The sequence below is a fragment of the Humulus lupulus genome, chromosome 7 (assembly GCF_963169125.1).
Source record: "Humulus lupulus chromosome 7, drHumLupu1.1, whole genome shotgun sequence".
NCBI lineage: Eukaryota > Viridiplantae > Streptophyta > Magnoliopsida > Rosales > Cannabaceae > Humulus > Humulus lupulus.
The window spans coordinates 106,669,012-106,695,194 of record NC_084799.1 but is presented as its reverse complement, the minus strand read 5'-3'; the positions used below and the strand labels follow the sequence as shown (position 1 = coordinate 106,695,194).

The 26,183-nt window shown below is 35.3% G+C and overlaps 1 protein-coding gene, 1 long non-coding RNA gene and 1 other non-coding gene across 3 annotated transcripts; 1 reads left to right on the top strand and 2 right to left on the bottom strand.

Moving 5' to 3' along the window:
- The first annotated feature begins 1,742 nt into the window (after positions 1-1,742).
- On the top strand, positions 1,743-4,448 carry LOC133789820 (uncharacterized). The gene is made up of 2 exons (XR_009873724.1): positions 1,743-1,898; positions 4,233-4,448. It is a non-coding gene; the product is annotated as an uncharacterized LOC133789820 (long non-coding RNA).
- A 3,501-nt stretch (positions 4,449-7,949) lies between these two features.
- On the bottom strand, positions 7,950-8,056 carry LOC133793188 (small nucleolar RNA R71). Its single transcript, XR_009874645.1, has one exon. It is a non-coding gene; the product is annotated as a small nucleolar RNA R71 (small nucleolar RNA).
- Positions 8,057-20,900: 12,844 nt separating this feature from the next.
- LOC133789819 (uncharacterized) lies at positions 20,901-22,858 on the bottom strand. The gene is made up of 5 exons (XM_062227540.1): positions 22,565-22,858; positions 22,083-22,450; positions 21,871-21,997; positions 21,269-21,765; positions 20,901-21,176 (listed from the first exon to the last, which is right to left on the bottom strand). Exons 1-5 carry the CDS (start codon positions 22,838-22,840, stop codon positions 20,987-20,989), a joined length of 1,458 nt encoding a protein of 485 aa, XP_062083524.1. The 5' UTR covers positions 22,841-22,858; the 3' UTR covers positions 20,901-20,986.
- Positions 22,859-26,183: the final 3,325 nt, after the last annotated feature.

Here is a 26,183-nt window from a genome sequence, read left to right as displayed (position 1 = left end):
ATAAATATTAAATTCAGATCATTACATTAGCTTCTGCCCTCCTAGGCATCTAAAGTGAGAGGCCTAGGTTAGTTATAAAAAGTAAATAAAACAAATCATGTAAAAATGACCACAATTGCATTCATACAATTAACTAATGCTTGTCATTTTCAAATGAAGTCGTTTTCAAATGAATCTTCATGTGAAGAAGATGAGGTCATCATCTTCATGTGAAGAACTTCCTTTAGCCAAATGACTTCAGCAATAAGGGGAGATTCAACTCCTTTGAACACTTCTTTAGCACCCTCAATCAGCTCACCATCTTCATTCCTTGCTATCCAACCTATACCGAAACAGCCAACAAAATCAAACAAAGCAGCATCAACAGTGATTTTGATTCTTCCTTGTCCTGCTTTAATTGATTGCACCAATTTATGAGATTCACTGAGACTACCAAACAGATCCATCTCAATATTGTGTTGGGCAGTCTTCCAATAAGCAAAATAAGCTCTAGCAAAAGCCATTATCTCCTCTGCTGTCATCCTTCTTTCCACGCACAACACTTCATTTCTAGCTTTCCAAAACATCCAACAAACACATGCCAATCAAGCAAGAGTTATCCAACCTTTTATTGCTCTACACAGAAACTACCAAGCTAAGAACATCAGGCCAAGTTGGCCCAAAAAATATCTGATAAAGCAACAATAGATTGAAAAGATTAGCTTTCTAACCTATAGTGCAGCCATTTAATGAAATACAAAACCAGATTGAATTCTTCTTTAGTCTAAATCTGCTGCATAGTCAGATTCAACAAAGCCAATCACACTTGATGCATCAGTTTGGGGACCAATATTAAACTTGTAGTAGAACAACTCTTTAAATATCTCATTAGCCACTTGACAGCTTTAAAAATGCTCAATTCCTAGATTACTCAAAAATCTGCTAAGAATACTAACCCCATGACATGATGCTTCCAACTATGCATAAATGTATAAGGATATTTAAGAACAAGCATAAATGTATGGTTTTATTGCAATTATATTTTTTTGGTCTGTAGAGTATTTGGTCACTGAGAATGTCAGGGTTTTTAATCTTTCTTCTCTGTTTTATATATAAAAGGAAATCAGATAAAACCATACATTCAGTATAATTTGTTTTTGTTTTTTCTTAAATTAATCATTTCAACTCAAAAATTTTGCTGCTCCTACTACATATGCTGCAAGAGTTTCTGATCAACTTGCATTTGTACAAATGTTTACACAAATTAGGTTATCTTGGGTATTGACAACTCCATCAAATATGGTAAATTATAACTTTAATTGTTTTGTTTTATAATTGTTAAAGCAGCGAACTACATCATATTGGGAGCTATATATTGGTATATACTTGATGTTGGTTTTGTCTTCATGATAATCCTATGATGCCTTTGGCCCAATCTGGTGAGGTTTGAATGTTAATAATGACTGCACTCTGGCCAAGAATGTGTCCCACAACTGCTGGGGTTGCTGTAGAGGATTTGTCTTGTTTACTGATACATTTGGTCTTTCAATCTTTGCTTGTGAAGGTTTTAGCAATCAGATTCAACTCCCATGCTGGTAGATTTTTTAATGGCTTGTGGAATTGCTTTTTTTATTCCCTTAACAGATTGGGATTATTCAAGCCACAACAAACATGGTAAAGACATGCTCAAAACTCTTGACTTGAAAAAATTAACCATGGATTTGGTTTTGAATATAACTTGTTATTCATTACAGAGTGGATCATTGGTTACATATATATACCCTGGGAGGCCTCTTTCTAATGTGGCCTTCAAGACCTGTCAGTCGTTATATTAGCATGTCAGAAGCTCTTATGTTCCTTGGTGACTTCAAATCAGTCCACTACATGAAGAACACCCCAAACTCATGTTTGTTGTTCAGGTAATAACAAGTTCAAGAACAACTAGTTTGATCTTTCTTGTCTTTTGTCTTTTGTTTTACAATGGTATGTTCATTGATCTTTAGTGGATTTTAGTTCATATATCTTCATTGTTTAGTTGAGACTTTTGTGAGCATTGAGTGTGGTTGAAAAAGGGGTTCTCGGGTTTGCTATGTAAGCAAAAACATAGTACTGATAAGTTTATACTCTTGGTATTGGGATTCATATTAAGTTTATCTAGGTATCTCAAAACTCTAATTAATCTTGAAACAAAAGGGTATAGTAGTACTACTAGATAAGAGAAAAAGAAAGTTGAAAATGAATTGGCCTAACAAGAGAAGTAAAATAATAACACAACATGTGAATGGGAAAAATCTCAGGGGTCTCTGGGAATTGATCTTCTTGGCAACTGATAAAAATAGAAAGAGAATTTTGGACCGACCGTTACTAGACAGTTAAGAACAAGCATAAATTGTTCATATCATAAATATTAAATTCAGGTCATTACATTAGCTTCTGCCCTCCTAGGCATCTAAAGTGAGAGACCTACGTTAGTTATAAAAAGTAAATAAAACAAATCAACGAGCTGACCAATAAACTAATATGGGGGCTGCGGTGGATGTTGAGGATATGGTGGCTGGGAATCAAATGGTGGGAAAAGTGGTGGCTGCTGAAAGAAGATAGGATCTTGTTGATTTTGATCCCAGCGCCCAAGCAAAGAGTTGATATGGGTAGTGTGTTCCGCATCATATTGACTACGTTGGGCATAGTAATGCATCAAATGCGAATTTTGCCGATATATAAAATCATTTTGTTGAATGATATGAGAGTTTTGTTGAGCTAAGAACTGCATATATGGATCTGTAGGGGGAGTGATACGAACATGTGCATCCTCTGCCATAGGTTCAATCTCTTCTTCCTCATTCTCCTCTGGTATGGCACCTGCTAAATTAGCTCTTGCTAACCGTTTAACAGTTTGTTCACCATATGCATTCACCATAACAGCAGTAATAGTAGGAAGAGCCCTAACATAGAGGTCATCTGTCCATGATGGAGTGTCAGCTTTTTGACACAACGTTGTAACAGTGGATGCATGTCCCAAACCTCCTGTTGTGCCTCCCCGTCCAAAACGTTTGAGGCTACTATTGATCACTTTGCCAATGTCAATTGTGTACCCCTCCAAAATGGCATAAATAAGTAGTGCACGCTCAACAGTAATAGAGGATACATGAGAAACTGGAAGAAGATTTGCACACACAAAATAAGTCCAAGCAGTGGCTTCTTTTGTCATATCTGCTTTCATCAAATGTCGAGGTTTCCCATTAGACATAACCCATTGAGAGCCTGGTTTACACAAGCGATTTATCACTGCACCAAAATCAATTTGTCCTTCTATAAATTTTACATACTCATCCTCCTCAGGATCTAAGGTAACCAACTTGAAAATACCATTTATAGTATTAATATCGAAAGGCACCCATTTTCCACGAACAAAACATTTATTTTTGCGGCAGTCCGGAATATTAGCATAAAATTTTATTACCAATTGTTTTATTCCTCCATAAGGTACTTGAACTAAAGTCTTCCACCCCCTCTTCTCAATATTAACAAGAATACTATTGTAAATTGGATCATGCTTTAGTCTAGAATCGAATTCCATGCCTCGTTCACCCAATACTTTCTTTGCTCGCATACTATCAAATCTCTTCTCAGCTTCTTCACTAACAAACTTATCTAAGTTAAACTTTGGATTTTTATCCCTAGAAGTAGAAGCTTCAGTAGATACCTTTGATTTCTTTTTAGGATCCATTTGCACAAGATAAGACACAAAAAATATTTCTTCAAAATTACCTAAAAAATACAATACCAAAAACAATGATGTCAAAACATTGTATAATCATCAAATAGGCATATATTTATATTTATAATAACTCATATATATAATATTGAATTGCCTAAAAAAAATTAGGGGTGATCAAGAAAGCAAGCAATAAGCTCACAACATATAATTCTCCAAGACATAAAAAGCAAGCAATGGGCTTTAATGTGTAATTATAAGGTGGAGACAGATCGTATGCTCAGAACATATAATTCTCCAATACATATAATTCTACAAGCAATCAATGAGCTCACAACATATAATTCTCCTAAACATAATTATGTTTCATATAATTTACAGTTATCATCTTCTGCTTAGAAAATATCATAAAATGTAATTTGGAAGTAAAGAAAGTAGATTGCTAGAATGATTCTTGAAAATTTGACCATATATTACGAATTCTTATGTATCATGATTGATCTTTGAAATACTAATGTTTTTAATTTCTCTATGGCAGCTTTATACAGGAAATGGGTTCTTAGCTTCTACACTAAAAGACTGTTTATTATTATTCATTATAATATATGAACATTTTTTTTGTTTTTTTATTAGTTTCAATGCTTCGAACCTTAGAAATCAAAGAAGCAATGTTTTCTTTGGTTTAAAGAATATATTCATGTAAAATATTTTTAATTTATCAGTGAAAGAGATTCTATAGCAACCTCATATAATACTCACAGTCCCATATCATATATGTTGTTTTATACGATTCAACCAAACAATTTTTTTATTTTTTTTTCTTTGGTTTAAATAATTTAGAAAACTCAAATGTCTTCTTCTCATTCAATACATGTTTGTCTCTTTTCGTTTCCTTATGCCACAACGTTGCATTGTAAACCTTTTCTATCTAGGCCAAAAATAATTACGAGACCAAAAATAATGAAATTATGACATAGAACCTCATTGAGTCAATTTCACAAACACTTGGTGAGCACACTAATAAAGCAACCTTCAATACTTGATTTCCAACAATGTAATGCCCAAAAACTTAAACATAAAATGCAGTAATCAACAAAAACTAAGAAACAAACAACAATTTAAACTAATATAAAAGTTCCTCTACTAACAACAAAACACCCCTAAAATAACTAACATCATAACATAAATTTTTTCTAAACAAAGAACCTTCTTCATACAAGATTTAATATAAGAATTATAATACATATACTTACTTGAAAATCTTCTTCCAAGATGGCACACAAAAGTTGTAAACCCGGAAAAGATGATTGAACCCTAAAACGGAATATGATGTTTTGAAATAATGAATAAATGAGATCTAGAAAAGTATATAAAAAGTAGAGGGCTTGGGGTCGCGCCGCGGCACTCTATTAATGAGCCGTGGCGCGCAGACAAGGAAAGTTATTGCAAATGTAGTGCCGTGGCTCCCAGCGAAGGTAAACTTTTATTGCAATTTGGCGCTGCGGCGCTCAGCGATAGCAAACTAATTGCAATTTTAGCGAGCCGCGGCTCTCTTTTCTTTATAGAGAATAACTTAACAATGCTCACACAATATAAAATGAGTTAGATCAAGTAAACAGTTTTATAACATAAACCAATATTTTAGATCAACACACATATAATTATAAAAAGAGCTTATTTGATAACAATTTATAGATTGTGGTTTAAATATGATGTCATTTAGCGTTGGGGTTCATTATTTGATTTGATTTGGATTGTAGTTTAAATTTTTAGAAAAGATGTTCACATTTAAAGCTTAGGGTTTTAAATTAAAAACATTGTTGGATAAAGAGACTTGGATTATAAATAGAACTTAATGGATTAAAATTTATAAATTTTGGTTTAAATTTGATGCCAATTAGCCTTGTGGATCAAAATTCGTGATGCCATTTAACATTAGGGATCAAAATTTGATGCCATTTATATTGTTGTTTAAAATTTTAAGCAAGTGGTTTAAATTTAAAGCTTAGGGGTTTAAATTTAATGCTTAGGGGTTTAAATTTAAAATATTGTGGTTTAAAGAGACTTGGATTATAAATAGAGCTGAATGGATAAAAATTCATAAATTTTGGTTCAAAAGTTTATGTCATTTATGTATGTGGTTGAAAATTTGATGTCATTTGTTGAGTCTAGTTTTTATTATGTTTTGGTGATGTTTTTAGTAGTCTTTTATTTTGTTTTTCCTTCATTTTGCGCGGGTTTATGCTTTGTTTGGTTGTTTTTGTGAATGTCAAGAAGAATTGAGCATGTGGAAGAAAATACCAAAGAAAAGGAAGAAATAACTGAGTTTTTCATCATATTTCGATCAAGAATGGTTTTTAACACAATTTGGAAGTGTTGGTGAAAATTTGGGATGAAAACTTGAAGAATTGAGAATTCCCTTAAGAGCCACGGCATGAGCAAAGGGGAGCCGCAGCTAGGTGGGAAACAGAAGCATTGTTTTTCAGGAAGTCTTCGGGCTGCGGCATGGCTAGATAGAGCCGCGGCATGGATGGACACTCTGCCCAGAAAACGATGATGCGGGCCGCGGCATGGCTTCAGAGAGCCGCGACATGGAAAGGGCTTTTTGCCCAGGAATGTGGACACGGGCCGCGGCATAGTGTATGTAGAGCCGTGGCCCGCCTCTTTAAAGTTTGAGATCCTAGGTTTTAATGACGAAAAGGAGAAGGAAAATGGACGTACGGACGAAGGAGGAGTTCTGGTTTTGGGAGGCTGAAGCTTAGAGTATTTTTTTATATGTTTTTCTTCCTGATGTTATCTTTAGTTTTTGTTGTGATTAGTACTATGACTATGAACTAATTTTCTGTTTAGGATGTTCAATTGAATCTCTTGAATTTCTGTTATGACCTAATGCAATTTTAATTTCTTTCTTCTTCAATCTTCTTCAATTCCTTATAACCTGTTCTTATAGATTGATTATTGATTGGCCATCTTTAGTCATATATATATATATTTTTTTAAGTCAAAATCTGAGAAGTGAGATTTAATTATGCTTTGGTTATATTGGACATAATTTTGATTTAGAACGAAAGTATCTGAATTAATTGTGTAACTGTTATTAAGTTGTGGAATTTAATGCTACCTTTGTGGTTCAATTTACCATAGAAATATAGGAAATTGTCACCTAGGTTGAGTTTATAATTCATAGTATGATTATAGGCTGCTGTTTCAACGTGTTAATTGAATTAGGTAAAAATAAGAAGAATTCATACTTTGCATTAGGGAATAATAGGAAGGATAGTTGATGAGATTGAATATCCTAATTGTTTCTCAGTGATTAAATTAAAAGTTTTACTATTAGTTATTATTCTATTTAATTGTCGATTATTATTTCTGCACTTTATTGGTTCTTTTGCTGTATTTTACAAAAATCAAGAATTTCAATTCATCAAATAGAAAAAGAAATTAATTGACTGGTAATTGATAACTCAGTCCTTGAGGACGATACTTGGTTTTACCATTTTATTACGAGTCTGCGACTGTGTGCACTTGCATAGCAAAATTATCGCAACAAGTTTTTGGCGCCGTTGCCGGGGACTGAAAATTATCAATATCAGTCTAATTAATTTTTATTCTAATTTGATTTTAATTTCTCTCGTTTCTAATCTGTTTAGTTGCTTAATTTGTCTATCTCAGGTGAATTTTGGTATATGCGTGGCAGAAAAGGAAAGGACACACTTGTTCCTCTGAATCTTGAGATTGAGAAGTCTTGCAATCAAATCAGAAAGAAATTTGAAAGAAGAAGAGAGAGGCCCATAAATCTGTAAAGATGGCACAGATTGAAGGGGATGGCAGGAATGTTCAAACTCCTGGAGTTGTACGAGGGGTTCAGGCTCAACCCAATGCTGAGAGGAGCCTGCGAGATTATGTGCTACCCACTCTGACGGGAGTACAAAATAGTATATGCCCACCAACTGTAGAGGCCAACAACTTTGAAATAAAGCCCGCTATTCTACAAATGGTGCAATCTTCTGTGCAATTCAATGGGTTACCCTCTGAAGATCCTCACACCCATTTGTCCAATTTTCTGGAGTTATGTGGGACCTTCAGATATAATGGAGTGAGTGATAACGCAATCAAGCTCAGGCTTTTCCCATTTTCTCTAAGGGACAGAGCAAAAATTTGGCTGAACTCTCTGCAGCCAAACTCTATCGTCACCTGGCAAGATCTAGCTCAGAAATTTTTGTCCAAATTCTTCCCTCCGTCCAAGGCTGCTAAATTGAGGGGAGAGATAAATAAATTTTGCCAGAATGATGGAGAGTCATTGTATGAGGTGTGGGAAAGGTTTAAGGAACTCCTGAGAAGATGTCCTCATCATGGCATTGAACAGTGGATGCTAGTACAGAATTTCTACAATGGTTTATGTCCGACAACCAGAACCATTATTGATGCTGCAGCGGGTGGCACTTTTATGAGCAAGAGCGCAACTGGTGCATATGAGCTGCTAGAGGACATGGCTACAAAAAACCATCAGTGGTCTGAGGAGAGATCATCAGGAGTTAGAAAGATAGCTGGGGTGCATGAGCTAGATGCAATTACTGCTTTAACAGCGCAAGTAGCCTCTTTGACCAAGCAGTTGCAACAGAGCAGTGTATCTGCTAATGCGGTTCAGATGGCAGTGAGGTGTGAAATGTGTGGTGGTGCTCATTCTGTTGATCAGTGCCCTATCTGTATGAATAATAACACCCCTATGGATCATGCCCAAGTTCAAGCGGTGGGAAATTTTCAGAGGCCACTCAATAACCCATTCTCCAACAACTACAATCCTGGGTGGCGAAATCATCCCAATTTTTCGTGGAAGAATAATCAAGGCCAACAACCTCAGTTTCAGGGCCAATTTCAGAATAACATGCCTCAGCCACCTATGAATCAAGCTTCGTCATCCATGCAGCCTAGGCCTCAACAATCAATGCCTCAACCTGAGAGACCTAATGAACTGCAAGCTGCCCTGTTGACTCTTACTAATACACAGACTCAATTTATGACTGAGACCAGATCCTCCATTCGAAACCTTGAGACACAGGTTGGGCAGTTGGCCAATATGCTCAATAACAGACCCCAGGGAAACTTGCCTAGTAACACTGAAGTCAACCCCAAGGAGCAAGTTCAGGCAATCACTCTGAGGAGTGGGAAGCAAACAGAGCAGCCTAGACCTCCACAGGCAGTGGTTCAGAAAAAAGAGATGGGTGCACAGTCTGATTCAGAAAGGGTTACTGAAGACCATCAGAAGTCAGAACAGAGTCCCCCAGTTGTCATTGAGCAGCCAGTTAGAGTTCCATACCCTCAGAGGCTTAGAAAGACTACCCTTGATAAACAGTTTTCTAAGTTTCTTGAGGTGTTTAAAAAGCTGCACATAAACATTCCTTTTGCGGAGGCCTTGGAGCAGATGCCCAGTTATGTTAAGTTCATGAAGGATATTCTGTCAAAGAAAAGGAGAATGGAGGACTATGAGACTGTAGCACTCACTGAAGAGTGCAGCGCTATTTTACAAAGGAAGTTACCCCAAAAGTTGAGAGATCCGGGGAGTTTCACCATACCTTGCACCATTGGCAAGTTTGAATGCAAGCACGCCTTATGTGATTTGGGGGCAAGTATCAATCTGATGCCCTTATCTGTGTTTAAAAGACTTGGTTTGGGGGAGGCAAAACCAACAACTGTCACTTTACAGCTCGCAGACCGATCGTTAACACATCCACGAGGTATTATTGAGGATGTTCTTGTGAAAGTGGATAAGTTCATATTTCCCGCTGACTTTATTGTTCTGGACATGGAGGAGGACACATGTAATGACCCACTAATCTAGACTAATTGGACCATTATCGAAACTATACATAAAACTTACATTTTTACGAAAATACCATAATTTATTGAGTAACTTGAAAAATAAGAGTTATTTACAAAATAAACAGAATACTAAGAAGGATTTTGGGATCCCATTGTCTTTAAAACAAAACATGGTTTAAAATAAAGGACATTACATCATAATGCGGAAAATACACATAAAAACCATAAAAACATAAAAGGAGACTATATCATCGAATCGAATAACGCTCGGCCCCTTGACTCCATTCATCATCGATACACATCCTCCAAGCGTCACGAATCTTTCCGCCTCTAAGCTTATTTTCCTGCACATAAACAGAAAGGAGTGAGCCTAATGCCCAGCAAGGAAAATCTAACACAAAACCATATACATAATTTCATAAGAAAACATAAAGACTTAACATAATACATATAACATACACTTATTATAATGGCCATTATTACTTGGGGTCCCATAGACTAAACAAGCATATGCCCATGGGATTAGTGGGGTCCTACTAGCTAAGTAGGTCATATGCCCATAACCCATTTGGGGTCTTGTTAGTCATATGGGTCATATGCCCAAGCCTACAAACATACACATATACATATCATAACACTTTTAATAACATAAAACATATAGATAACATAAGCACATAACATGTTGATTCTAGCCTATTTTCCTTACCAAAGTTACCGGGATTATGGACTGAGTTGGGACTTTTGGAACACTCCTAAAACCATAAGAAAGAGTGAGTCTAAGAAAGGAGATGAAATGAAAGAGATGGAAAGACTAAACCATAAGAAAAACATACTTACCGACTTATATGCTTAAGAGCTTGGATTCCCTAACCAAAATAAGAATAAGGTTAGGGGACTGAGTAGAAGGTTTTGAGAAAGGAAATAACATAAAATACAGAAAGGAACTAGAGTTTTGGGTTTACCTCAAAGATTGCAAGATCAATCTAACCTTCACCGAAATACTATAGAACTCACTTCCCAAAGTGTTTGATAAGCTTATGATGTTTAAGCTTATAGTTTTTCCCAAACCAAGTGTTTACACTCTCACACTCACTTAACACTAGCAGCTTCTGAACTTAGAGCAAATGGTGAATAATGGCTGGGTACTAGGTCCTATTTATAGAGTTTGGGAATGAAAGTATCTTGATTTTACTTGAATAAAAATAATGGCTTTTTAGGTGAAAATCATTTGAATAATCGTTCAGCAGAGGCTGAAGACTCGTTCAGAAGATGCTGGACTGTTGAAGGAGTTTGAATGGCTGAAAGGAAAAGAATTCAAAAGTATTTGAAAACATGCTGGTGGAGGCGATATATCGCCCCCTATAGGCGATATATCGCCTGGACCTTTGTTCCCGAGGCGACCGTGCATCGATTCGTGTTTTCCGTATCTACGTGCTGCGATATATCGCCCCCTATAGCTGCGATATATCGGCATACGCTGAATATTTAAACACGAATTTACACATTTTTAGCTGAGTTTGAATGGAGTAAACAGCCTTGACTAAGCCCTCAACGTGCTCAAAGCTGCTGACTGACCTTATAACATTCAAACTTTTACCCTTATTTAATTTAATCCTCAAAAATACTTAATCCTTAATTACCATTCAAAACATGTGCTTAAAATCCTATTGGTTGATGTCTAAACCTTATAATATAATAATATAATCCTTAATATCAGTCACATTAATCAAACCTTAGGTTATACTTAATATTCTTAAACTATAGGTTAAACTTAGAAAATCTGTAAGTACTACTATGAGTGTCCAAATAACTCCCGGTCTGAACCAAAAATCCATAGTAACAAAGATAACACTAAACATACTATAATACTACTAAACAATTAGCTAAGTAAAGTTCTTGGACTCTACAACACAGATGTCCCTATTATTCTTGGTAGGCCATTTCTAGCCACAGGCCAAGCTCTTATTGATGTTCACAAAGGAGAGCTTAAGCTGAGAGTTCAAGGAGATGAGGTGGTCTTTAATGTCTTCAAGTCTATGAAGTATCCGGTGGCTAGTGACAGTTGCTTTAGTGTGGATATGATAGAAAAGGCAGTCTCCAAGAGAAGGATGAGCAGTGATGCCTTAGAGGCAGTATTATTGGGTGATGAGGGTGATGATGATGAGGACGCTGAGATCAGAGAATGTGTCAACTGGATCAATTCTTTCTTACCATATTGGAAAAAGTTCCAAGAATTAGCGGATGCGACTGATAAACCGCTAACCTCTATTCAGCAGCCACCACCGTTGGAATTAAAGGTTCTCCCAGATCACTTGCAATATGCTTATTTGGGAGAGAATGAAACTTTACCGGTCATTGTGTCAGCTGACTTGTCAAAGGTAGAATTGGAGAAACTGTTGAGGGTTCTAAGGAAGCATAAATTGGCCATTGGGTGGACCTTGGCAGATATTAGAGGAATCAGCCCAGCGATAGTGATGCATAAAATCTTATTAGAGGAGAATAGCAAGCCATCCATAGAGGCTCAGAGAAGACTCAATCCAGCCATGAAGGATGTAGTATTGGAGCAGATTCTTAAATGGTTGGATGTTGGGGTGATCTACCCAATTTCTGATAGTGCATGGGTGAGCCCTGTACAAGTGGTACCTAAGAAGGGTGGAATGACTGTAGTGAAAAATGAGAACAATGAACTCATTCCAACAAGAACTGTAACGGGGTGGCGGATTTGTATAGACTACCGCAAGCTCAATAAGGCAACAAGGAAGGATCATTTTCCTTTGCCTTTCCTTGATCAGATGCTTGACAGATTGGCAGGCCATAGCTACTACTGTTTCTTGGATGGGTATTCTGGGTATCATCAGATCGCTATTGCACCAGAGGATCAAGAGAAAACAACCTTCACATGTCCTTATGGCACATTTGCTTTCAGGAGAATGCCATTTGGACTGTGCAATGCCCCTGCAACATTTCAAAGATGCATGATGGCCATATTTTCAGACATGGTAGACCGGTGTATTGAGATTTTCATGGATGATTTCTCTGTGTTTGGCTCATCATTCGACCTCTGTTTGGGTAATTTGGAGAACGTGCTGCGTCGTTGTGAGATGGCTAATCTGGTGTTGAATTGGGAGAAATGCCATTTTATGGTGAAAGAGGGGATCGTTCTTGGCCATAAAATTTCAAGTGAGGGAATTGAGGTAGATAGAGCGAAAATTTCTACCATTGAAAGGCTGCCTCCACCAGTTTCAGTCAAAGGAGTTAGAAGTTTTCTTGGTCACGCTGGGTTCTATCGAAGATTCATCAAAGATTTCTCAAAGGTGTCTAAGCCTCTCTCGAATCTGCTTATGAATGGAGTTGTCTTTGATTTTAATGACGAATGTTTGAGGGCGTTCAATTTCTTGAAAGAAAAGCTTATTTCTGCTCCAATTGTGATAGCTCCGAATTGGGAATTGCCTTTTGAGTTGATGTGTGATGCCAGTGATTACGTAGTGGGGGCAGTTCTGGGACAGCGGATTGACAAGGTATTCAGGTCTATTTACTATGCTAGTCGGACTCTAAATGATGCTCAGCTGAATTATTCCACTACAGAAAAAGAGTTGCTAGCTATTGTGTTTGCTTGCGACAAATTTAGACCATATCTGATTGGCAACAAGGTGATTGTCTACACTGATCACTCTGCCATTAAATATTTGATGTCAAAGAAAGATGCCAAGCCCCGCCTGATTAGATGGATTCTGTTGCTTCAAGAATTTGACATGGAGATTCGTGACAAGAAGGGCAGCGAGAATGTGGTAGCTGATCATCTCTCTAGACTTGAGGTGGAGGAGACTGAAAGCAAGAAAGCAGTGCAAATCAATGATCACTTTCCTGATGAGCAGTTGTTTGGGGTAAGTAAGACATTAACTGTCTCGTGGTTTGCAGACATAGTGAACTTTTTGGTTGCAAAAATTGTGCCTTCTGAAATTTCAAAGCAGCAATTAAAGAAATTCTTTTCTGAGGTGAAACACTACTATTGGGAGGAACCTATTCTCTATAGGCACTGTGTTGATCAGATTATCAGAAGGTGTGTTCCTGAAGAAGAGATGCAGTCCATTCTTAATCACTGTCATACTCAACAATGTGGAGGGCATTTTGGAGCATCAAGAACGACGGCTAAGGTATTACAAAGCGGTTTCTATTGGCCTTCATTATTCAAGGATGCCAATGTTTTTGTCAAGGCTTGTGATAGATGTCAGAGAACTGGCAATATCTCGAGGAGAAACGAAATGCCTCTATAAGGGATTCTTGAGGTGGAACTGTTTGACGTATGGGGCATCGATTTCATGGGGCCTTTTCCACCGTCTTACAACAATGAATATATTCTATTGGCAGTGGATTATGTATCCAAATGGGTGGAGGCTGCAGCAACTAGAGCCAATGATGGTAAAACTGTGCTTAATTTTCTGCATAAACATATGTTTACTAGATTTGGCACTCCCCGAGCTCTGATAAGTGATGAAGGGAAACACTTTGTGAATAAGCAACTGGATGCATTGCTGGCTCGTTATGGAGTTTATCACCGAAAAGCTTTGCCTTACCATCCTCAATCAAATGGGCAAGCTGAAGTTTTGAACAGAGAAATCAAGAGCATCCTGGAGAAGACCGTTGACAGTTCGAGGAAGAATTGGTCGAAAAAGTTAGATGATGCGATTTGGGCATATAGAACTGCATTCAAAACACCAATAGGCATGTCTCCTTACAGGTTGGTGTTTGGTAAAGCGTGTCATCTACCGGTTGAATTGGAGCATAGGGCATTCTGGGCTATGAAAAAGTTAAATTATGATTGGAGTGCCGCTAGTGAACGAAGACTGTTGCAACTGAATGAACTTGACGAGTTCAGAAATGAGGCTTATGAGAATGCCAAGATTTATAAAGAAAGAACAAAGGCTTGGCATGACAAGAACTTAATCAGAAGGGAGTTCCAACCAGGGCAGCAGGTACTTCTGTTCAATTCAAGACTTCGACTGTTTCCTGGCAAATTGAAGTCAAGATGGTCAGGGCCATTCACTGTAGTTCAAGTTTTTCCTTATGGTTCTGTAGAAGTTCGGGGCAACTCAGGTGATTCCTTTAAAGTCAATGGTCAGAGATTGAAGCCCTACTTGGGTGGTAGTTTTGATCAAGCGAAGTCTATCCTCCTTCTAAAGCCTCTCTGAAGAGGGGTTCAGCGTCCGGCTAAATGACGTTAACGACAGCGCTTGTAGGAGGCACCCTATATTTTTACTTGTTATTTATTTTACTTTTGTATTTGTAAACAATGGATATTTGGTTTATTTTTGGACTTTTAGAATCGTGAAAAACGTGAAAAATGAAAAAAACTTTAAAAAAAATCAAAAAAATCAAAAAAATAAAAATTCCTTAAGGGCCGCGGCATAGCCATATGATGCCGCGGCATTGGGGGTTCCAGAGGCTCACGAATTTGGCAGTAAAGGGGCGGGCCGCGGCATAGATGAGGAGGGCCACGGCATTAAACCCAAGATTTCCCAAAATAATGAGGCGGGCCGCGGCATATGTATGAGAGAGCCGCGGCATTACATCCTGGCGATTCTATGCGGGCCGCGGCATAGTCAAGGTAATGCCGCGGCCCTAGTCCGAAAATTGGGATGAAAAGCCCTAAATCAGCCATTGTCTCATTCATTCACTCTCACAATATACATCACACTCCAAACATCTTTTTCTCTCTAATTTTTTTTTAGACTTCCATCAGTCAAGGAGACCACAAGAAGGATTTTTGTGCCATTCAAGTAAGTGTATCTTCTCTAGTCTAATGCTTTTGATTGGAGATTAGATTGCATTGTGGTGTTGTGGATTGTTCTTTGTTGTTCTTGTGAGAAGATTAAGGGTTTTGCCAATTATTGATTGTGGGAATTATTGTTTGAGGCTATTGATTGTGGGAATTAGTGTTTGGGGTTGTTGATTGTGGTAATTAGTAAGTTTGGGGGAGAGTGACACCAAAAAGGAAATTATACTCAAGTTCTTGAGAGCATATTTGGGGGTTTAGTTGGTTCTTTTTGAAAGAAACTATGGGTCCTAAGAGAAATCCCCCTAGAAAAACCTCCTCCAAGAAAGCATCCTCATCACGCACTCAGCCACCACCAACACCATCTACCCCAGCTGAGTATGACACTAATTTATTTGTTAATAAGGACGCTGCCGAGTTGTTTAAAAAGATTTATAAAAGATCGGTGGTAAGGGAAAGGGGGTTTGACTTTAATGAGGCCCCTGCTGTACAACACCCTGGCTATGAACTTATCAAAGCTGAAATAGTGCGACGTAAATGGAATTTGTTTTGTGACTCGACCTATGTGGATTCAGCCAACTACTCTATTATATATGAATTTTTTGCCAACTTTTCATATCAAGATGCAGAGCAGAATAATTTTGTCAGGGGCAAATTGGTGCCTACAACAGCCTATGCATTCAAACAATTACTGGGTCTTCCCTCTTTTTCTGCACAAGAGGATGAACACTGGCAGTTGGCCCATTTCGAGGAGCCAGACTATGATGCGGTGGCTGCGGTCTTGAGTATGGAAGGGGCACGTTTCAGTTATCATAATGGGAGGCCCAAAGAGTTGTTCAGGTGGCAGCTAAACCCAGTTGCGAAGGCGTGGGTTTATTTTGTGAGTGCACGTTTATTGCCGACGTCTCATCTGTCTTCTGTTGATCGAGAGCGTTGTTTGTTAGTGTATGCTATCATGACCCAAAAGAAGGTCGATGTGGGCCGCATTATTCGCTATAGCATTCGCAACATCAGTATATTCAACACTACAGCTGGTGTCGCCCATGGTACCTTCCTCTCGAATTTATGCAACACCTATGAGGTACCAACCTTTCCCAGCGATCTAGTCCGGAGGCCAATGGGAGCAATCAATCAGACCTTGTTTACGGCCTTCCCTCCAGCTTCACTTACACAGCCTGCCTCTACTCAGCCAAATAAGCGCAGCCGGGCTGATGAAACAGGGGATCCGGATCAAGCTGAGGAGGAGGAAGTAGAAGAAGCAGGTCCCAGCAACCCACCTGAAAATTTGGCAATTGGAGGACCGATTGATGAGCACACGCAGCGTACGCATGCTCGATTGGATTACATTATTCAACAAAATCAGTATTTAATCCAATCGCAGCAAGCGCAAAATCAGCACTATAATGACTTTATGGTGCAACAAAATGAATATGGGCGGGCTCACATTGAGGAGTTGAATACTTTGGTCACGAGGTGGACTATGAGTTCAGCTGATGAGAATTATTTCACTCCACCGCCACAGTACACTCCATATCAGTGACCACCTCCACCACCTCCACCGCCATACTGATGTGGCGTCAGGTAAGTTCTCTTCCCTTGTTCTTTTCTTTATCACATTGGGGACAATGTGCATCTTAAGTTTGGGGGGAGCTTATTTTGTTTTATTTTTGTTTTCTGCGTTGTTTAGTTTAGTTTTCTTTAGTCTGTTGTGTTATTTTCTGTGGTTAGTGTAAATGTTAAACCATCATTCTTGTCTGTAGTTGCTTTGTCTTTGCTCGTGAAAAGGAAATTGAATTCAACTGTGTGCTTGGTTCAATTGTTTTAGAGTTGAATTTAAAAAGTTTTGTGGGAAATTTTTAATATGTTTTGAAAAGACAACATTTTGGATTGTATTATATGTGTTTGACTAGGGTTGGTGGAATGACAATTTGAATCTAATAGAACTTGCATTATTTGGCTTTTGAGGCGAAATTCTTGGTGACATGTGTTTAGAAAAGTGATTTAGGCAATTTTATTGGATCGATTGTGCCTTTCAAGCCGACCTTGAGTTAATTATCCTTAGTTACCCTTTTGAGCCTTGAACTTGGTTTTTGTTCTTGATCATACTATTTGAGCCTAAATTTCTTAACTTCTTTATTTTTTGTTTTCCTTTCCTTTTGTTATCATAAGCATATAATCTGTGGGAAAGAAGAAGGAAAAATAGTAAGAAATTGGTATGATTGGAATATAGTATGATTGTAAAAAAAAAAAAGAAGAGAGAGAGAGAAGTCTTTGAAAAAAAAATAATAATATCACTTTGTCATACTCCTTGATCATATATATATATAGAAAATAATAAGTTTGGGGGAGTGTGATTTGAAAAAAAAAAGAAGTGATAAGTCTAAAAAAAAAAAAAAAAAAGAAGAAAATAATGAAAAGTGTTGTAATCTCTCTCTAATTGTATAAAAGAGTGATTTTTGGTGTGGTAAAGAGAAATTTGGTGGGTTTCAAAGTTTTTTTATGCTTATGGTAACGACTGAGCCTAAATGAGAATTTCATCTACCCTTACCTAAGCCTAACACTATAACCTGTGAAAGTCCTTTTGATTTCAAAACATGTGTTGTTGACATTAGTGGAGAAGGTCAAGTAATGCAAGCATATTGTAGAGTTGGTTTGTGGAATTGTCTGGAATGAGTTGAGCATATATGATAGAATCTAAGTGTTGTAGTCATTTTCATGATATATTATTGATTTCCCTATTTGAATTGTATAAGTTGGACTTTAAGGCAATTGAGCTGAAATTCTGGTTATAAATATTGCAATTGAGATTTCATGAGTTTTGGCAAAGCAGTGTAGATGGTAATGATGGTTTAGCTTGTTCGTTTGTGTGTGTTTCTTTTTGTTAGTTTAACTTGGTCTTTACTCGAGGGAGAGTAAAGGTTAAGTTTGGGGGATTTTGTTGAGTCTAGTTTTTATTATGTTTTGGTGATGTTTTTAGTAGTCTTTTATTTTGTTTTTCCTTCATTTAGCGCGGGTTTATGCTTTGTTTGGTTGTTTTTGTGAATGTCAGGAAGAATTGAGCATGTGGAAGAAAATGCCAAAGAAAAGGAAGAAATAACTGAGTTTTTCATCATATTTCGATCAAGAATGGTTTTTAACACAATTTGGAAGTGTTGGTGAAAATTTGGGATGAAAACTTGAAGAATTGAGAATTCCCTTAAGAGCCACGACATGAGCAAAGGGGAGCCGCGGCTAGGTGGGAAACAGAAGCATTGTTTTTCAGGAAGTCTTCGGGCCGCGGCATGGCTAGATAGAGCCGCAGCATGGATGGGCACTCTGCCCAGAAAACGATGATGCGGGCCGCGGCATGGCTTCAGAGAGCCGCGACATGGAAAGGGCTTTTTGCCCAGGAATGTGGACACGGGCCGCGGCATAGTGTATGTAGAGCCGCGGCCCGCCTCTTTAAAGTTTGAGATCCTAGGTTTTAATGACGAAAAGGAGAAGGAAAATGGACGTACGGACGAAGGAGGAGTTCTGGTTTTGGGAGGCTGAAGCTTAGAGTATTTTTTTATATGTTTTTCTTCCTGATGTTATCTTTAGTTTTTGTTGTGATTAGTACTATGACTATGAACTAATTTTCTGTTTAGGATGTTCAATTGAATCTCTTGAATTTCTGTTATGACCTAATGCAATTTTAATTTCTTTCTTCTTCAATCTTCTTCAATTCCTTATAACCTGTTCTTATAGATTGATTATTGATTGGCCATCTTTAGTCATATATATATATATGTTTTAAAGTCAAAATCTGAGAAGTGAGATTTAATTATGCTTTGGTTATATTGGACATAATTTTGATTTAGAACGAAAGTATCTGAATTAATTGTGTAACTGTTATTAAGTTGTGGAATTTAATGCTACCTTTGTGGTTCAATTTACCATAGAAATATAGGAAATTGTCACCTAGGTTGAGTTTATAATTCATAGTATGATTATAGGCTGCTGTTTCAACTTGTTAATTGAATTAGGTAAAAATAAGAAGAATTCATACTTTGCATTAGGGAATAATAGGAAGGATAGTTGATGAGATTGAATATCCTAATTGTTTCTCAGTGATTAAATTAAAAGTTTTACTATTAGTTATTATTCTATTTAATTGTCGATTATTATTTCTGCACTTTATTGGTTCTTTTGCTGTATTTTACAAAAATCAAGAATTTCAATTCATCAAATAGAAAAAGAAATTAATTGATTGGTAATTGATAACTCAGTCCTTGAGGACGATACTTGGTTTTACCATTTTATTACGAGTCTGCGACTGTGTGCACTTGCATAGCAAAATTATCGCAACATCATTTAGCCTAGGGGTTCAAAATTTTATTCCATTTGGTTTGTGGCTTAAATTCTTAAGCAAGTGACTTCAATTTAAAGATTAACAGTTTAAGTTTAATACTTAGGGGTTTTAAGAGACTTGGATTATAAATAGAACTTAATGGATTAAAATTTATAAATTTTGGTTTAAATTTGATGCCAATTAACCTTGTGGATCAAAATTCGTGATGCCATTTAGCATTAGGGATCAAAATTTGATGCCATTTATATTGTGGTTTAAAATTTTAAACAAGTGGTTTAAATTTAAAGCTTAGGGGTTTAAATTTAAAACTTAGAGGTTTAAATTGAAAATATTGTGGTTTAAAGCTTAGGGGTTGCGCCGCGGCGCACAGACACTATGAAACATCAAAGCCGCGGCGCCCAGGGAAAAAAGACAGATTGGATCTCGTTTTCTCTGCGCGCCGCGGCACTATTTTATTAGGGCCGCGGCGCACAGAGCATATAACTTCTATTAATATAATTTTTTTTTTCATTGCCAATCAGAACATGAGCTCTAAATTTTTGACAAATAATGAAACTTGGATTAAAATTTAAGCCTATTTACTTAAATTTAAAGGCTAAGGATTTAAACTTTGAATGAAACTGTTAATTAGATTATTATTATTATGATTTAAGCCTAAAGGATTAAAACTTAAACCTTGTGGATTAAATTTTAATTGCTATTTAAGATTAATGGTTCATAGTTTAAGTCATTTAAGGCTTGCGGTTTAAATATTTAGGCAAGTGGTTTAAATTTAAAGCTTAGGGGTTTCAATTTAAAGCTTAATGGTTTCAATTTAAGATATTGTGGTTTAAAATAGACTTGAATTATAATTAGAGCTTAATGGAATTTTTTTTTTATAAATTATGGTTCAAAATTTGAAGCCATTTAGCCTTGTGTTTCAAAAATTTTAGGCAAAAGTGGTTTAAACTTAAAGCTTAGGGGTTTAAATGAAAAACATTGGGGTTAAAAGAAACTTGGATTACAAAAGGAGCTTAATTGATAAAAAATTATAAATCTTGGATTAAATTTGATATCATTTAGCCTTGTGCTTCAAAATTTGATGCCATTTAGCCGTGTGGTTCAACACTTTTTGTCAAGTGGTTTAAATTTCAAACATTATACTTTAATTATAATAGATAATTATATTTTTTCAGAAACAATTAATAAACAGCAATTATACTTTTCAATGAAAGATAAATAGGCAAAAATTTCCATTGAATTACTATAAGAATTTTTTGTTTTGTTTATTTACATTTTGAAATTACAAAGCTCTAAGTTTTAGCAAAATGAAAAACTCTAAAATCTATAATCTTTGAAATTAAAACCAATGGTGCATTTTCTATAATTAATGTATGCATACATCATTAGTGGGAGTTTCATATCCTTCATTCATGTGCTTGACGTTACCATGAATCCACAATTCTATTGCCATTTTCTTCCGCATAGAAAATGCATTATCTGGTCCAATTTCAAAAACCGATTTCCCTGCCATCAGTAATTCAACGAACTTTATGAGATAAATCCCACAATCAGTCCTGCAAACATAAAAAATAAAATCATATCAGAAGATTTTTAATAATAAATAAAAACCACAATTAATAAAAGTAATTTATAATTTAAAACTTACATATTAACTTGAAATGGACATTGTACCCATGAATACTCGAACTCCTCACAACCTGAAGTATATCCTTTTCTTTTTTCATGGAAACGTAAGAAGTCGAAAATATACGGAAGAAGTTGGCAATATTTCTTTACATGATTTCTTACGCTTTCTTCACCATCTTGGTAGTAAGAATCATAAATACAGATTTTTCTTTTATCAATGTCAAGAACACCTAAGCACCAATGATTTAGGTGAGTTTCACCTAAAATAAAAAATGGCACATATACAAAATCGACTTCTAACCATGACTTCCCACACGGCATTGATTTTCCAAATATTCTATCTATTATAATCACTTCCTTATTCCAATTATAATTTTCTATTTCTTCTTCACTAACCGTTACTTGCCTAAGAAATGCATCAAAAATATAGTCCGATGTAGTACAGTTTTGAAATGAAGGCAAGCAAGTATGACAAATAGCCTTCCTTCTCAAATAATAAAGTGATATTGAAATATGCTGCAATAAGAAAAAACAAAGGACAAGAAAAATCATAAAAAGTATAAAAAAGAATACAAATTTTCATAAAGTATAAAACAGGATAAAAAAAAAAATTAATCTTACACTATCATCAAGGAGGCCATTCTTGTCATATAGATCATAGAACCACTTCTTATAATTAATGTATTGATCGCCATATACAAACCCATGCATTGTTGCATAAAATGGATGGAAGGGTTCTTTTTTAGACCTAAAAAAAACAAAACAAAAACCAATGGTATTAATATATAAAACAATATAATTAACGTAAATACTCAATAAGTAAACCAATTTACCTATACTTCTTAAGGCCAAGCTTGTACCATGACATGAATCTTTCTTCCAACTCCGTTGAAGGCATATCATCAAATTCGCTCTCGAAAGGAAATCGTCCAACGAAATGTTCTTTCTTTTTTCTTCGTTCATTGGACAAACCAAAAACAATTGCTGACAAATTATGAGTATATGGAGAAGAAACAAATTTACTTGGTTTCCTTTCCCTTTTCTTTCTTGAGTATTTTTTCTTAACCTCATGATTGTCATTTGATGATTGGGATAAAATATTAAAAGTTGGAGTGGTCTCAAAATCTTTGTCATGGCCAATATCAAATTTATTTGTTGAAAATTCTTCAAGATCATTTTGTATTGGTTCGACATTGGAAACCTAAAAATAAGAATTAGACAGACAACTTAAGAAAAATAAGCAAACATTTTGTAAAAAGATAAAACACAAAATAATAAAAGGTTTTTCAATTCAAAGATAGATTAAAAATCATACCGGGATAATTGCTAAAGGAGCAACACATTCTACAGTGTTGAAGTCATTCATACTTTGATGCAAATCATCTTCAAATAAGAATTTCTCCTCTTGAGAAGAAGACTTCTGATCTTTGTTCTTCACCTTCTCCTCTTCTCCTTCTCCTTGCCCTTCACCAGGAACTTCCTTCTTTGCATCATGTTTCTTCATAAAAACCTCCATAAAATCAAAGAAACGTTTCATTCCGTCCTCAATGTCATTCATCTTTGTTTTCATATCAGCAATATCTTTTTTCATTACAATATGATCTTCTTTGATTTCCTGAAAAAAAAATTAGAAGGGCAAAAATATATAATGAACAAGACATAAAAAACTAAAATATATAAGGAATTGTAAAGAACATATTTTCAAAATGAAAACTATACAAAAAACAAAAACAAAGACATAAGCTGGAAACAGTAAAAAACGAACCTTCAACAAACAAATATTTTCTTTTTTCATTTCCTGAAAAAAATTAGAAGGGCAAAAATATATAATGAACAACACAGGAAAAACTAAAATATATAAGGAATTGTAAACAACATATTTTGAAAATGCAAACTATACAAAAAAACAAAAACAAATACATAAGCTGGAAACAGTAAAAAACAAACCTTCAACAAAGAAATATTTTCTTCTTTCATTTCCTGAAAAAAATTAGAAGGGCAAAAATATATAATGAACAACACAGGAAAAACTAAAATATATAAGAAATTGTAAACAACATATTTTCAAAATGCAAACTAGACAAAAAACAAAAACAAGGACAAAAGTTGGAAACAATAAAAAACGAACCTTAAACATAGAAATATTATCTTCTTTCATTTCTTGAGAAGGGAAAAAATATATAATAAATAACACAGAAAAAACTAAAATATATAAGAAATTGCAAAAAACATATTTTCAAAATGCAAACTAGACAAAAAAAAAAAAACGAACCTTCAACAAAGAAATAATTTATTCATTAGAACTACTTGAACTATAACTTTTTGTCTTTTTGGTTTTTGAATTATGATAATCTTCTTCTCTCCCTCTTTTAGAAGTTGAAGAGACACAAAGCATAGCATGATGAAATGAATTTCTTTCATCATTAGAAAAGTTTAAAGGAGCATAAACCTATACATAAAACAAAATAAAAAAAATTAATACAACAATTCTAAAAAATAAGAGAGAAAGTTAAAAACAATAAGAAATAAAAACAAATTTTTTACCTTTGATATTTTGAAAACTTTATTCCAAATTGTCTTTAAATGACAACTCTTCTTCCCTGTCTTCCAGTTCAAAATTCTGGGGAACTTTGAACCAACATGAATTGCAAACGATGAGGCCAACAAAGGAATAACCTCAAAACCCCAAACTTGGAAGGCTATAGGGAAGCCACATAGCTCATATCCTGTCTTTGATGAATCTAGGGCGCTTGTGAGATATTTTATAGTTTCGTTAAAAGAACGGCGACCCCAAGGATATGCCTCAAACTTTTGAACATCATCTACTAAACTCAAGACAAAATTGTCTACTAACCTATCTCCTCTTTTACTACCTAATATATTTTCCACAATATATACTTTCACTAATTTCACAGCATCCTCAGCATCAATATCTATCTTTCTAGATTTAACGAAATCTTTCAACTCATTTCTAGATATTAATGATTTTCCACCGAAATATTTAACAAGTAATCGATTATTATCATTGCTAACCCCATGTCAACATGAATTTCATTGCAATTTAAACTTGTTATAATTCCAAATTCTTCAATGCCAAATTTTGTTTTGTTACCTCCAAAATTTAGATGAAGCTCATTCCCATTAGAGCTGCCATCCTCATGTAGAAGAAGAGAATGCAATATCATATGCGATGGTTCAAGCAATGGATCCAAATCTAGAATGAACCCAAGGCAAGATTGTTTTAGCTGTTGTACTTCTTCATTACTGAGAAAACTTTGTATGCATCCAATATCACTCCAATAGCATTGAGCTCGAATATTGGAATGCACAAAAAGTAATTTATCTTCGTTTAAATACTGCACAAATAAATGAAAATGAAAAACATATGTTAATTATAGAAAGAAGTATTAATAGCAACAATTTTTTTTAAAAAAATAGATAAATTTATAGATGATAAAACTTTTAAATACGTAAAAAACAAAAAAAAAATACTTACTTGAAACATTTCGTTTGATTTTGGATGAACAATTGATAATGATTTCTTATCTGTGTTAATTGAAGATTTCGAAGACATTTATGAAATATGCATAAATAAAAAAAAACAATTAATAAAAAAATAACAATAATAGTAAATATGTATCTAACATTTCTGAATAAATAATGCTCAATCAAAACAGATGCCATGAAACATAAACAATAATAAAAAATTTGCTAGTAGAAAAATATCAAAATTAAAGCACATATAGGACATACAATGATTTGAGCTACTCAATTTTTCTTTATTTTGCATAATAAAAGTACTTGAACAAATGAAAAGTAAGAAACAAGTATTCATAGACAAAATGTTCATATTTTTCAAGACCTCAACTTGACCATTCAATCTCGAAAGGTAATAAAAAAAACAACATTTATGGTCAAAGACCTAGAATTAATTTTAGTGTGTATTCAAAAGCAAATAATAGAGTTCAAAAGAAAATGTGTATCCAATACAAATATTGGAATAACAAAACATCCAAAATGAAGTCTCTATCTTGTCGTGGAGATTAACCACCAAATCATGAGCATGATCACTAACAACTGAACAATCAATTTAAGTACAGTATTAATATTTGTTCTAATAACTTAATATATGCCTCTCCCTTTTCATTTTCTTCTTCTTATTCTGTTGATTTCATTCAAGTGTGGCTCCATCTATTAGACAGTATTGAGGGAAGGGTTTTTAGGGGTTTTATTTTATTTTTCATGAGATTGGGAGAGTTTTTTTTGACACTGGCAAAGCAAGAAGCAGAAGGAGATAGAGTGTGTGGCTAGGTAGAGATTCCATTCCATAGAGGCATTAACAGTCAAACATGGATGACAATAAATGTCCACTTCTGACATGAGCAAAACAAGGACTGAATAAAATGAGGAGTTGAAAGTGTCATCAGGCATTTTATTATGTTTGTTTCCCACCTAAAGTTGAAAATAGAAGTTGGAAAATGACTTGTGTAATCTCCACCTCCATATGTCCAATACCTACTAATCTAGTCTAAAAAGCCTCACCCCAAACCCCTCCATCACTACCAAAAAAAAATTACTAATCTACTAATGTTTGCAAATTTTTAAGGAACCAACAGACACATTGTTGGTGGGACAAAACTCTGAGTCAAAATCTTCTACTAGAGAGTTGAAAGTAGCATCTGAGGTTGTTAAAGAAGTTAAAAGGCTCAAAAAGAAGCTCGGGCAGTATATGAAGAACTGTAGTTCATGTTCTCTGGTAAACTGCAGCTGCAAGAGTGATTGGGCAAGCAGTAGAAGCAGTGCAAGCAACAGAAAAGGATATGTGCACTCAATAGCTTATGGCAGGAACCATAATTATAAAACTGTCCTATGTGTATACCAGAGGAGAACAGAAAAAATTAGGAAAGAATTAAAAACTAGCGACTTTAGTTTAA